Here is a 16,914-nt window from a genome sequence, read left to right as displayed (position 1 = left end):
TTATGGGTACAACCAAGATGGCGGTGACCTTCCACCCTCGTATTACCGGGCAGAGGCCACAGGGCGTCTTGACCAGGCCAGTGGGCGGGACGATGGCGTGGACGCTGCGGTAGAGCTTGATGTGTCCGTCCACGCTGCCCAGCGTTCCCTCCTTGGCGGCCATGACGTTCACCTCCACTTTGCCGTCATAGACCAGCGTGTTGAGGATGGTCTCCATGTCCTCCATGGACAGGTCCACCTGCCGCCACATGGACAGCTGTCAGTCACAGTCACAGTCACAGGGCCTGAGGGGGCGGGGCTACCTTGCTGATTCCCAGCTCGCAGATGTACTTCCAGACTTCGTGTGATGTGGCGAAGGAAGCGTTCCTCTGCATCATGGGACTCTGCTTGCCGTCTCTGGCTGCCTCCGCCTGCCCACAACCATTGTATCACAACCATAGTATCACAACTATAGTATCACAACTATAGTATCACAACATGACCATCACAACCATAGTATCACAACATGACCATCACAACCATAGTATCACAACCTGACCATCACAACCATAGTATCACAACCTGACCATCACAACCATACTATCACAACATGACCATCACAACCATAGTATCATAACCATAGTATCACAACATGACCATCACAACCATAGTATCACAACCTGACCATCACAACCATAGTATCACAAACATAGTATCACAACCTGACCATCACAACCATAGTATCACAACCTGACCATCACAACCATAATATCACAACCTGACCATCACAACCATAGTATCACAACATGACCATCGCCAACATAGTATCACAACCTGACCATCACAACCATAGTATCACAACCTGACCATCACAACCATAGTATCACAACTTGACCATCACAACCTGAACATCACAACCATAGTATCACAACCTGACCATCACAACCATAGTATCACAACCTGACCATCACAACCATAGTATCACAACATGACCATCACAACCATAGTATCACAACCTGACCATCACAACCATAGTATCACAACTTGACCATCACAACCATAGTATCACAACCTGACCATCACAACCATAGTATCACAACCTGACCATCACAACCATAGTATCACAACCTGACCATCACAACCATAGTATCACAAACATAGTATCACAACCTGACCATCACAACCATAGTATCACAGCCTGACCATCACAACCATAGTATCACAAACAGTATCACAACCTGACCATCACAACCATAGTATCACAACCTGACCATCACAACCATAGTATCACAACATGACCATCACAAACATAGTATCAAAACCTGACCATCACAACCATAGTATCACAACCTGACCATCACAACCATAGTATCACAACCTGACCATCACAACCATAGTATCACAAACATAGTATCACAACCTGACCATCACAACCATAGTATCACAACCATTGTATCACAACCTGACCATCACAACCATAGCATCACAAACATAGTATCACAACCATAGTATCACAACCTGACCATCACAACCATAGTATCACAACCATAGTATCACAACCTGACCATCACAACCATAGTATCACAAACATAGTATCACAACCATAGTATCACAACCTGACCATCACAACCATAGTATCACAACCATAGTATCACAACCTGACCATCACAACCATAGTATCACAACCATAGTATCACAACATGACCATCACAAACATAGTATCACAACCTGACCATCACAACCATAGTATCACAACCTGACCATCACAACCATAGTATCACAAACATAGTATCACAACCATAGTATCACAACATGACCATCACAAACATAGTATCACAACCTGACCATCACAACCATAGTATCACAACATGACCATCACAACCATAGTATCACAGCATGACCATCACAACCATAGTATCACAACCTGACCATCACAACCATAGTATCACAACCTGACCATCACAACCAGAGTATCACAACCTGACCATCACAACCATAGTATCACAACCATAGTATCACAACATGACCATCACAACCATAGTATCACAACCTGACCATCACAACCATAATATCACAACCTGACCATCACAACCATAGCATCACAACCTGACCATCACAACCATAGTATCACAACCTGACCATCACAACCATAGTATCACAACATGACCATCACAACCATAGTATCACAAAATGACCATCACAACCATAGTATCACAACCTGACCATCACAACCATAGTATCACAACCTGACCATCACAACCATAGTATCACAACCTGACCATCACAACCATAGTATCACAACCTGACCATCACAACCATAGTATCACAACCTGACCATCACAACCATAATATCACAACCTGACCATCACAACCATAGTATCACATCCTGACCATCACAACCATAGTATCACAACCTGACCATCACAACCATAGTATCACAACCTGACCATCACAACCATAATATCACAACCTGACCATCACAACCATAGTATCACAACATGACCATCACAACCATAGTATCACATCCTGACCATCACAACCATAGTATCACAACATGACCATCACAACCATAGTATCACCAACATAGTATCACAACATGACCATCACAACCCTAGTATCACAACTTGACCATCACAACCATAGTATCACAACATGACCATCACAAACATAGTATCACAACCTGACCATCACAACCATAGTATCACAACCTGACCATCACAACCATAGTATCACAACCTGACCATCACAACCATAGTATCACAACCTGACCATCACAACCTTAGTATCACAACATGACCATCACAACCATAGTATCACAACCATAGTATCACAACATGACCATCACAACCATAGTATCACAACCTGACCATCACAACCTTAGTATCACAACATGACCATCACAACCATAGTATCACAACCATAGTATCACAACATGACCATCACAACCATAGTATCACAACCTGACCATCACAACCATAGTATCACAACCTGACCATCACAACCATAGTATCACAACATGACCATCACAACCATAGTATCATAACCATAGTATCACAAAATGACCATCACAACCATAGTATCACAACATGACCATCACAACCATAGTATCACAACCTGACCATCACAACCATAGTATCACAACCTGACCATCACAACCATAGTATCACAAACATAGTATCACAACCTGACCATCACAACCATAGTATCACAACCTGACCATCACAACCATAATATCACAACCTGACCATCACAACCATAGTATCACAACATGACCATCGCCAACATAGTATCACAACCTGACCATCACAACCATAGTATCACAACCTGACCATCACAACCATAGTATCACAACTTGACCATCACAACCTGAACATCACAACCATAGTATCACAACCTGACCATCACAACCATAGTATCACAACCTGACCATCACAACCATAGTATCACAACATGACCATCACAACCATAGTATCACAACCTGACCATCACAACCATAGTATCACAACTTGACCATCACAACCATAGTATCACAACCTGACCATCACAACCATAGTATCACAACCTGACCATCACAACCATAGTATCACAAACATAGTATCACAACCTGACCATCACAACCATAGTATCACAGCCTGACCATCACAACCATAGTATCACAAACAGTATCACAACCTGACCATCACAACCATAGTATCACAACCTGACCATCACAACCATAGTATCACAACATGACCATCACAAACATAGTATCAAAACCTGACCATCACAACCATAGTATCACAACCTGACCATCACAACCATAGTATCACAACCTGACCATCACAACCATAGTATCACAACCTGACCATCACAACCATAGTATCACAACCTGACCATCACAACCATAGTATCACAAACATAGTATCACAACCTGACCATCACAACCATAGTATCACAACCATTGTATCACAACCTGACCATCACAACCATAGTATCACAAACATAGTATCACAACCATAGTATCACAACCTGACCATCACAACCATAGTATCACAACCTGACCATCACAACCATAGTATCACAAACATAGTATCACAACCATAGTATCACAACCTGACCATCACAACCATAGTATCACAACCATAGTATCACAACCTGACCATCACAACCATAGTATCACAACCATAGTATCACAACATGACCATCACAAACATAGTATCACAACCTGACCATCACAACCATAGTATCACAACCTGACCATCACAACCATAGTATCACAAACATAGTATCACAACCATAGTATCACAACATGACCATCACAAACATAGTATCACAACCTGACCATCACAACCATAGTATGACAACATGACCATCACAACCATAGTATCACAACCTGACCATCACAACCATAGTATCACAACCATAGTATCACAACATGACCATCACAAACATAGTATCACAACCTGACCATCACAACCATAGTATCACAACATGACCATCACAACCATAGTATCACAACATGACCATCACAAACATAGTATCACAACCTGACCATCACAACCATAGTATCACAAACATAGTATCACAACGATAGTATCACAACATGACCATCACAACCATAGTATCACAACCTGACCATCACAACCATAGTATCACAACCTGACCATCACAACCATAGTATCACAAACATAGTATCACAACCTGACCATCACAACCATAGTATCACACATAGTATCACAACCTGACCATCACAACCATAGTATCACAACCTGACCATCACAACCATAGTATCACAACCATAGTATCACAACCATAGTATCACAACCATAGTATCACAAACATAGTATCACAACCATAGTATCACAACATGACCATCACAAACATAGTATCACAACCTGACCATCACAACCATAGTATCACAACCATAGTATCACAACATGACCATCACAACCATAGTATCACAACCTGACCATCACAACCTGACCATCACAACCATAGTATCACAACATGACCATCACAAACATAGTATCACAACCTGACCATCACAACCATAGTATCACAACATGACCATCACAACCATAGTATCACAACATGACCATCACAAACATAGTATCACAACCTGACCATCACAACCATAGTATCACAACCTGACCATCACAACCATAGTATCACAAACATAGTATCACAACGATAGTATCACAACGATAGTATCACAACATGACCATCACAACCATAGTATCACAACCTGACCATCACAACCATAGTATCACAACCTGACCATCACAACCATAGTATCACAACCTGACCATCACAACCATAGTATCACAAACATAGTATCACAACCTGACCATCACAACCATAGTATCACAACCTGACCATCACAACCATAGTATCACAACCATAGTATCACAACCATAGTATCACAACATGACCATCACAAACATAGTATCACAACCTGACCATCACAACCATAGTATCACAACCATAGTATCACAACATGACCATCACAACCATAGTATCACAACCTGACCATCACAACCATAGTATCACAACCATAGTATCCCAACATGACCATCACAAACATAGTATCACAACCTGACCATCACAACCATAGTATCACAACATGACCATCACAACCATAGTATCACAACCTGACCATCACAACCATAGTATCACAAACATAGTATCACAACCATAGTATCACAACATGACCATCACAAACATAGTATCACAACCTGACCATCACAACCATAGTACCACAACATGACAATCACAAACATAGTATCACAACCATAGTATCACAACATGACCATCACAAACATAGTATCACAACCTGACCATCACAACCATAGTATCACAACCATAGTATCACAACCATAGTATCACAACCATAGTATCACAAACATAGTATCACAACCATAGTATCACAACATGACCATCACAAACATAGTATCACAACCTGACCATCACAACCATAGTATCACAACATGACCATCACAACCATAGTATCACAACCTGACCATCACAACCATAGTATCACAACCATAGTATCACAACATGACCATCACAAACATAGTATCACAACCTGACCATCACAACCATAGTATCACAACATGACCATCACAACCATAGTATCACAAACATAGTATCACAACCATAGTATCACAACATGACCATCACAAACATAGTATCACAACCTGACCATCACAACCATAGTATCACAACATGACCATCACAAACATAGTATCACAACATGACCATCACAAACATAGTATCACAACCTGACCATCACAACCATAGTATCACAACCTGACCATCACAACCATAGTATCACAACCATAGTATCACAACATGACCATCACAACCATAGTATCACAACCATAGTATCACAACATGACCATCACAACCATAGTATCACAACCATAGTATCACAACATGACCATCACAAACATAGTATCACAACCTGACCATCACAACCATAGTATCACAACCTGACCATCACAACCATAGTATCACAACCATAGTATCACAACCTGACCATCACAACCATAGTATCACAACCTAATGTATGCATCATAGTGTTTGTAGCCAAAGCTCATTTACAACACTTGTCCCAACAACAACAACAACAACAACAACACAGATCCAACATCATTAAAATAGGAAAATAAAAAATAGAATAAGGATAAGATGAGTCGATAATAATGATAATAGAAATGATACAAACTGTAAACTAGATAAAAACAATAATGATAATAACAATAAGACAGACAAAGTGCAGACTAGATAAAAGCCAATTAGTAAAAATGAGTAAAAAGTAAACATGGGAACAGGATTGTTGCTCAACGAGTCATAATTGTCTTAGTTCTTTGAAAGTGAGAAGTGCAGGTATACTTTACAAGTGTCAGGAAGAGAGTTTCATAGTTGTGCTCCTGTTATTGAAAAGGCAGTCTGGGCAATGGAACACAACAGCTGGGTGGTAGATGTGCTGCCACTCTGCAGTCCTCTGACTGCCTTGCAGAGTTATCCAAGCATTTCAACAGCAGTGTGATTGTGTGGAACTACAAACCCTGTTTCCATATGAGTTGGGAAATTGTGTTAGATGTAAATATAAACAGAATACAATGATTTGCAAATCCTTTTCAACCCATATTCAGTTGAATATGCTACAAAGACAACATATTTGATGTTCAAACTCATAAACAGTTTTTTTTTTGCAAATAATAATTAACTTAGAATTTCGTGGCTGCAATACGTGCCAAAGTAGTTGGGAAAGGGCATGTTCACCACTGTGTTACATCACTTTTTCTTTTAACAACACTCAATAAACGTTTGGGAACTGAGGAAAATAATTGTTGAAGCTTCGAAAGTGGAATTCTTTACCATTCTTGTTTTATGTAGAGCATCTGTCCTTCAACAGTCCGGGGTCTTGTTGTCGTATTTTACGCTTCATAATGCGCCACACAATTTCCATGGGAGACAGGTCGGGGCGGGCCAGGAAAGTACCCGCACTCTTTTACTACGAAGCCACGCTGTTGTAACACGTGGATTGGCATTGTTTTGCTGAAATAAGCAGGGGCGTCCATGATAACGGTGCTTGGATGACAACATATGTTGCTCCAAAACCTGTATGGTTTTGGAGCAACATATGTGCAGTGTATGATGTGTGATCTACACACGCTGTGCAACACCTAATGGTGCCTTCACAGATGTGTAAGTTACCCATGCCTTGGGCACTAATACACCCCCATACCATCACAGTTGCTGGCTTTTCAACTTTGCGCCTATAACAATCCAGATGGTTATTTTCCTCTTTGTTCTGGAGGAAACCACGCCCACAGTTTCCAAATATAATTTGAAATGTGGACTCGTCAGACCACAGAATACTTTTCCACTTTGCATCAGTCCATCTTAGATGAGCTCGGGCCCAGCGAAGCCGGCGGCGTTCCTGGGTGTTGTTGATAAATGGCTTTCGCTTTGCATAGTAGAGTTTTAACTTGCACTTACAGATGTAGCGACCAACTGTAGTTACTGACAGTGGTGTTATGAAGTGTTCCTGAGCCCATGTGGTGATATCCTTTACACACTGATGTGGGTTTTCGATGCAGTACCGCTTGAGGGATCAAAGGTCCGTAATATCATCGCTTACGTGCAGTGATTTCTCCAGATTCTCTGAACCTTTTGATGATTTACGGACCGTAGATGGTAAAATCCCTAATTTCCTTGCAATAACTCGTTGAGGAATGTTGTTCTAAAACTGTTCGACAATTTGCTTACAAAGTGGTGACCCTCACCCCATCCTTGTTTGTGAATTACTTAGCGTTTCATGGAAGCTGCTTTTATACCCAATCATGGCACCCACCTGTTCCCAATTAGCCTGCACACCTGTGGGATGTTCCAAATAAGTGTTTGATGAGACTTTCTCAAATTTATCAGTATTTATTGCCACCTTTCCCAACTTCTTTTTCACGTGTTGCTGGCATCAAATTCTAAAGTTAATGATTATTTGCAGAAAAAAAATAAAAAAATGATTTTGAACATCAAATATGTTGTTTTTGTAGAATATTCAACTGAATATGGGTTGAAAAGGATTTGCAAATCATTGTATTCTGTTTATATTTACATCTAACACAATTTCCCAACTCATATGGAAACGGGGTTTGTAAATACAATTGGTAAAACTTCAAAATTTGGCAATGATGATATGGTGGTATATTCTTCTTGTCGAGGACTGTCAAGGCACGGTTACAAAGACACTCAAAGATCTTGATTGAGGACTGGTGTGCCTGGGACCATGTATTGGGCCAGAAGATACGTTAGTATTAAAACCTCAGCATCAAAACGTTAGCGCTAAAACCTTAGCATCAGCGTCACCCACCCACAGGCACACTCACCTTGGTCTGCAGGAACTTGAAGCACTGCTGGTTGAGAACCTCCACAAACTCCGACTCAAAGTCCTGGTCGCTGTACCACGCCCCCCCAGTCACCGAGCGGTCAGGTTGCACGTTGTACAACATGTACACCTTCTTCTTGGACGCCTGTACACATATAATACACACAAAGTACACAAATAGTACTGTGGTAGCCACTTTTGTGTTATTTATATTTCTGTAGTCCTGCATATATTATCAAGTTAAATCAATTGTTGCTTGATGAATACATAGGCCTACTGTGTAACCGCACTTTGGTGTTGGTCATTGTAGTGGTGCTTGATAAATACTTGGGCCTACTGTGCTACTGTACTTTGAATGTTTCTCATTATGGTTGTGGTAGCCATTTTTGTGTTATTTATATGTCTCTAGTACTGCTACAGCTATTGAATATTTGAGTAATGGAGTATTGTGTCCAATATCCCGATCCATTCATCTAGTAATCGAATAAATCTTTTTTTTTTGTCCTGTCCAGCCTGTCAGACAAATCCTTATGTAGATGTAGATGATACACATGTACTTTCCAAAAGATACTTCTCTTGTTGCATTATTTGTATTTATATTATTATTTGCTGCAGCTGGGCCGGGGCAATAGTTTTGCTGAATTGAGGTTTAATGACACATGTTAAGATGTGCCCTAAATATTGCGTTTGGCCTATCCATCCATCCATTTTCTACCGCTTATTCCCTTTTGGGGTCGCGGGGGGCGCTGGCGCCTATCTCAGCTACAATCGGGCGGAAGGCGGGGTACACCCTGGACAAGTCGCCACCTCATCGCAGTGCGTTTGGCCTAATTGTCTTTTATTTCCTGAACGCCTGTTTTCAATATTGAAGGCTGACACGCACAGCTGAAATGTGTCCGTGGTTGACTGTGCCAATTTGTGTGTGCTAATACAAACATGTGCGCTCACAGCCCTATGTGCTGTGTGCTGTGACCGCATACACCAACTTCTTGTCCCACCTGCCTTTTACATCATTATTATGGGCTGCCGTTTAAATCTGCTGAGCTGTTTTCAAGCTGCCAACAATACATACACAATATAAAAAGACAAAGCACTTAATAATGACGACAACAGTTTTACATTTGAAGAATGCAACACAGTTCACCGCATGCAAAATAGTCATCAATGTTCATTTTGCTACCATGACATGTTTGAGATGGAAACACACAGATATATAAAACATTACTTCAAAAGGAATATTGGCTGAGAAAGTGAAAATTAAACTATACTCTTAGTAGCAACAATAACAACACTTTTCATGATATCAAACATAAAAAGTGGATCAGTTAGTGCCTTTAATACTGCATTTGAAGTGTGCAGTGTATGATGTGTGACCTACACACGCTGTGCAACACCTAAACATTTGAAGTGTGCAGTGTATGATGTGTGACCTACACACGCTGTGCAACACCTAAACATTTGAAGTGTGCAGTGTATGATGTGTGACCTACACACGCTGTGCAACACCTAAACATTTGAAGTGTGCAGTGTATGATTTGTGACCTACACACGCTGTGCAACACCTAAACATTTGAAGTGTGCAGTGTATGATGTGTGACCTACACACGCTGTGCAACACCTAAACATTTGAAGTGTGCAGTGTATGATGTGTGACCTACACACGCTGTGCAACACCTAAACATTTGAAGTGTGCAGTGTATGATGTGTGACCTACACACGCTGTGCAACACCTAAACATTTGAAGTGTGCAGTGTATGATGTGTGACCTACACACGCTGTGCAACACCTAAACATTTGAAGTGTGCAGTGTATGATGTGTGACCTACACACGCTGTGCAACACCTAAACATTTGAAGTGGGCAGTGAAAGATGTGTGACCTACACACGCTGTGCAACACCTAAACATTTGAAGTGTGCAGTGTATGATGTGTGACCTACACACGCTGTGCAACACCTAAACATTTGAAGTGTGCAGTGTATGATGTGTGACCTACACACGCTGTGCAACAAGTGTAAAGTCCATGCCAAACGTGAGCTTTAGGCCATGTCCACAGGAACACAAGAGTAGTTTCAAAAAGACATATTTGGGGTTAAAACAATGTCCATCCACACAAGTGTAGCTTCAAAGTATTGATGTCTGCACACACACACACACACACACACACACACACACACACACACACACACACACACACACACACACACACACACACACACACACACACACACACACACACACACACACACACACACACACACACACACACACACAAACAGTCATGCACTTTTTATCCAATCAGGAGCCTGAAAAAAGTAGCAATATCTGACTTGGTGGCATTATTTTTGCTTATTTTGATATACTTTATATCAGGGGTCGGGATCCTTTTTGGCGAAGAGAGCTATGAAAGCCAAATATTTCAAAAATAATTTCTGTGAGAGCCATATAATATTTTTTTTAGACTGAACACAACTAAAGGCATGTGTTTGTAAGTAAGTCCAACATTTTTAGAGTATAATAAGTCTCTTATTCTTTTTAATAACATTGTTATTCTGAAGCTAACCAATAATAAATAAAATACTTCTTAATGTGACTTCTTGAAATTGTGGGGTAGAAATGGATGGATGGATTAAAATGAAAGAGAATGTTTTATATTTTCAACGTTGTTTTTAACACTTTAACACGTACCATGAATTGATTTACGTGGGTCTCGACTTAAACAAGTTGAAAAACTTTTTGGGGTGCTAGCATTTAGTGGTCAATTGTAGGGAATATGTACTGTACTGTGCAATCTACTAATAAAAGTTTCAATCAATCTATCAATCAAAACTGTGATTACCAGCGGAATTACGAATTACTTATCGTGTTAAGCAATGTCAGCTAATGTTTATCTGAGGGCCAGGTGCAGTCATCAAAAGAGCCACATCTGGCTCCAGAGCCAGAGGTTCCCTACCCCTGATTTAGATGTACAATGACACCTGCATTCTCTTTAAACCTGCCTGCACCTACACACAATCCTGGGAACAGTATTAAAGAATCCTGGGAACATTATCAAAGAATCCTGGGAACATTATTAAAGAATCCTGGGAACTTTATTAGAAAATCCTAGGAACAATATTAACGAATCCTGGGAACATTATTAAAAAATCCTAGGAACAATATTAAAGAATCCTGGGAACAATATTAAAGAATCCAGGGAATATTATTAAAGAATCCAGGGAACATTATTAAAGAATCCTGGGAACATTATTAAAGAATCCTGGGAACATTATTAAAGAATCCTGGGAACATTATTAAAAAATCCTGGGAACATTATTAAAGAATCCTGGGAACAATATTAAAGAGTGAATGTGCTGCTGAAAGCCAACACTGATAGAATTAGAACATGTCCATCAACATGGTGATGTATGACATGTGCAGTCAAGCCTACATTATTTATAACATCAGCACACACTAACCAAACCCTTTTGCATGTTTAAGTGTCTATATAAAGTGTCTATATAAAGTGTCTATATAAAGTGTCTATATAAAATATAGTACATGTGTAATGAAGTATATATAGTGTTTAACATCAGTACACACTACAATTTGTATTTTGTAGTTATGTGAAGTAGAAGACTACTTGGAAGGAGGAGTACAGTACAGTAGTACACATGTTGTAGTAATGTGAAGTGGAAGACTACATGGAAGGAGTATCTGATATACTGTCATAAAGGGGCGTGTCCTATGTCTATGGAAGTGATCAGCTGTCATAAAGGGGCATGTCCTATGTCTATCTAGGGATGTGATCAGCTGTCATTAAGGGGCGTGTCCTATGTCTATCTAGGGATGTGATCAGCTGTCATTAAGGGGCGTGTCCTATGTCTATCTAGGGATGTGATCAGCTGTCATAAAGGGGCGTGTCCCATGCGTGACTGTAGTGAGGTGTGCACCTGTACAGGTGCTGAGCTGGACTCACCGCCACAGACTTCACAGCTTTGATGAGTTTTTTACTCTCCAAGTTCTTCAGGATCTTGTTGATCTCTGTGAGAGGAAGGTTGCTCTTGAAGCGGATGTCTCTGCTCCAGATACCTGAGTTGACAGGTGCAGTAATGTTAGCACAGTGTACAGGTGTGTCTGAGTAGACAGGTGCAGTAATGTTAGCACAGTGTACAGGTGTGTCTGAGTAGACAGGTGCAGTAATGTTAGCACAGTGTACAGGTGTGTCTGAGTAGACAGGTGCAGTAATGTTAGCACAGTGTACAGGTGTGTCTGAGTAGACAGGTGCACTAATGTTAGCACAGTGTACAGGTGTGTCTGAGTGGACAGATACACTAATGTTAGCATAGTGTACAGGTCTGTCTGAGTAGACAGGTGCAGTAATGTTAGCACAGTGTACAGGTATGTCTGAGTAGACAGGTGCAGTAATGTTAGCACAGTGTACAGGTGTGTCTGAGTAGACAGGTGCAGTAATGTTAGCACAGTGTACAGGTGTGTCTGAGTAGACAGGTGCAGTAATGTTAGCACAGTGTACAGGTGTGTCTGAGTAGACAGGTGCAGTAATGTTAGCACAGTGGACAGGTGCAGCAATGTTAGCACAGTGTACAGGTGTGTCTGAGTAGACAGGTGCAGTAATGTTAGCACAGTGTACAGGTGTGTCTGAGTAGACAGATGCACTAATGTTAGCACAGTGTACAGGCGTGTCTGAGTAGACAGGTGCAGTAATGTTAGCACAGTGTACAGGCGTGCCTGAGTGGACAGGTGCAGTAATGTTAGCACAATGTACAGGTGTGTCTGAGTAGACAGGTGCACTAATGTTAGCACAGTGTACAGGTGTGTCTGAGTAGACAGGTGCACTAATGTTAGCACAGTGTACAGGTGTGTCTGAGTAGACAGGTGCAGTAATGTTAGCACAGTGTACAGGTGTGTCTGAGTAGACAGGTGCAGTAATGTTAGCACAGTGTACAGGTGTGTCTGAGTAGACAGATGCACTAATGTTAGCACAGTATACAGGTCTGTCTGAGTAGACAGGTGCAGTAATGTTAGCACAGTGTACAGGTGTGTCTGAGTAGACAGGTGCAGTAATGTTAGCACAGTGTACAGGTGTGTCTGAGTAGACAGGTGCACTAATGTTAGCACAGTGTACAGGTGTGTCTGAGTAGACAGGTGCAGTAATGTTAGCACAGTGTACAGGTGTGTCTGAGTAGACAGATGCACTAATGTTAGCACAGTGTACAGGTGTGTCTGAGTAGACAGGTGCAGTAATGTTAGCACAGTGTACAGGTCTGTCTGAGTAGACCGGTGCAGTAATGTTAGCACAGTGTACAGGTGTGTCTGAGTAGACAGGTGCAGTAATGTTAGCACAGTGTACAGGTGTGTCTGAGTAGACAGGTGCAGTAATGTTAGCACAGTGTACAGGTCTGTCTGAGTAGACAGGTGCAGTAATGTTAGCACAGTGTACAGGTGTGTCTGAGTAGACAGGTGCAGTAATGTTAGCACAGTGTACAGTTGTGTCTGAGTAGACAGGTGCAGTAATGTTAGCACAGTGTACAGGTGTGTTCCTACCTTTGTTTGCAGCATCTTCAATGATCTGATAGACTAGTTTCTCCTGGTTGTCAGAACCTTTCATCTTACTGTCACACACAAGAACACATCACTCATACAGGGTTAGCACGCCAACACACACACTAACACAATATATGAAACACTAACACAATGTATGAAACACTAACACAATATATGAAACACAAACACAATATATGAAACACTAACACAATATATGAAAGACTAACACAATATATAAAACACTAACACACTATATGAAACACAAACACAATATATGAAACACTAACACAATATATGAAACACAAACACAACATATAAAAGACTAACACAATATATAAAACACTAACACAATATATGAAACACAAACACAATATATGAAACACTAACACAATATATGAAACACAAACACAACATATAAAAGACTAACACAATATATAAAACACTAACACAATCTATGAAACACAAACACAACATATAAAAGACTAACACAATATATAAAACACTAACACAATCTATGAAACACAAACACAACATATAAAAGACTAACACAATATATGAAACATTAACACAATATATGGAAACTGTTCTTTTTCTTCTAAAATTGAGTGGGTGTGGCTTATATATGCTGGTGCACTCTATAGTCCAGAAAATACACTGTAACACAACACAATGAAGTCACAACACAACAACATGAAGACACAACACAACAACACAACAATAATAAGCCAAAACACAACAACATAAAGCCACGACACAACAACATGAGGTCACAACACAACAACATGAGGTCACAACACAACAGCATGAGGTCACAACACAACAACATGAGGTTACAACACAACAACATGAAGTCACAACACAACAATATAAAGCCAAAACACAACCTGAGGTCACAACAACGATATCACGTCACAACACAACAACATGAAGTCACAACAATATGAAGTCACAACACAACAATATAAAGTCACAACACAAAACAACAATGTTAAGACAAAACAACAATATAAAGTCACAACACCAAAACAGGAAGTACTCTTATTAACCAGTTAGTCAAGATGGGTATTAACAGCACATAAAATAAACAGTTTAAGTAACACAAAATTACATAACATCAATAAAGTACAAAAATAGTATTTCCCGATAAAATAAATAACATATCTGTGCAAATAATATAACATGCATCAAACTCAGAAAAAAAAAAAAATTTAATTCCCAATGGACGATATAATGGTCTGTCACACACGTATGATGTAATGGTCTGTCACACACATATGATGTAATGGTCTGTCACACACATATGATGTAATGGTCTGTCACACACATATGATGTAATGACTGTCACACAGGTATGATGTCATGGTCTGTCACACAGGTATGATGTAATGGTCTGTCACACACGTATGCTGTAATGGACTGTCACACACATATGATGTAATGGACTGTCACATACATATGATGTAATGGACTGTCACACACATATGATGTAATGGACTGTCACATACATTTGATGTAATGGACTGTCACACACATATGATGTAATGGACTGTCACATACATTTGATGTAATGGACTGTCACACAGGTATGATGTAATGGACTGTCACACAGGCATGCTGTAATGGACTGTCACACATGTTTTTTGTTTTTTTGTCCTGTCCAGCTTCTCAGGCAAATCATCTAGTTGACGTAGATGTCCATATCGGCTGTTCAGATTTACTGTACAAAAGAGAAGTGTAGGATACTTTTCTTGTTGCCTTATTTGAATTTGACTTTATTAAATGTATTTATATTATCAATTGGTGCAGCCGGGCTGGAGCAGGAGGGGATAGAAAGAGAAAAAAAGGAAGACAGAGGGGGAAATTGTGGGGACAAGAGAGAGATTAGACAGCTAGCGTGTGTATAATATAGCCAAGAGTCATGGATATATTGCATTCTGGGTAAGTGTTATGTTGCGTTTATAATTTGTACAGAGCCAATCTCCCGTCCAAAGGCAAAACCTTGTAACTCACTTCTAGCTCAATTTTGAGAAAACAAAGGAAAATCAATCCATCTTGATGCTGTCTTACAAAGATCTACAAAGTCATCAAACGTGTAGATGTTTTCTTCAGATCTCATTTTCTTGCCGATTGAGCCATGGATTGAATCTGCTCTCATGAACGTGTGCCCTTTCTCCAGATATTTGATCACGATCTCGGGTGGGCCCCATTCTGCGTCTGCACATTGGGCAAGAGCCGTGTACAGCGTCCAGTTTTTATTTTGACCTCCACAGCTATCTGCCCAAAAGAGTATGCAAGGGGAAGTATCAAGAACAATACATTTAATGAAGGTACTTGCAACGTCCTGGGCCAATCTTCCAAATATCCCCTCCTGCCATAATATCACATAATCAGGTTGACCATCGGCCCCCATTCATGCAAATGTCTCATTAAAGACAATAAGACGACTGACAAAGAAGCTCCGATTGGTCCCTTGAGATACTAGGTTTTTCTGTTGTATCTACGCGGTTATGTGGTAGTTGCT

The 16,914-nt window shown here is 40.4% G+C and overlaps 1 protein-coding gene across 2 annotated transcripts in view; it reads right to left on the bottom strand.

The window, feature by feature from the left end:
• The window catches only part of polr3f (polymerase (RNA) III (DNA directed) polypeptide F), a 28,402-nt gene that overhangs the window by 362 nt on the left and 11,126 nt on the right, over nt 1–16,914 (bottom strand). For both annotated transcript variants that reach the window (XM_061881136.1, XM_061881135.1), the window contains exons 5-9: nt 14,394–14,461; nt 12,808–12,920; nt 8,853–8,996; nt 303–410; nt 47–238 (exon numbers count right to left, since the gene is read on the bottom strand). In XM_061881136.1, the coding sequence (XP_061737120.1) occupies nt 47–238; nt 303–410; nt 8,853–8,996; nt 12,808–12,920; nt 14,394–14,461 (625 nt within the window). The remainder of the gene's footprint in view (nt 1–46; nt 239–302; nt 411–8,852; nt 8,997–12,807; nt 12,921–14,393; nt 14,462–16,914) is intronic.

The sequence above is a fragment of the Nerophis ophidion genome, linkage group LG20 (genome assembly GCF_033978795.1).
Source record: "Nerophis ophidion isolate RoL-2023_Sa linkage group LG20, RoL_Noph_v1.0, whole genome shotgun sequence".
Taxonomy (NCBI): Eukaryota; Metazoa; Chordata; class Actinopteri; order Syngnathiformes; family Syngnathidae; genus Nerophis; species Nerophis ophidion.
The sequence above is the reverse complement of the archived record's forward strand: the minus strand, read 5'-3'. Positions and strand labels throughout refer to the sequence as shown.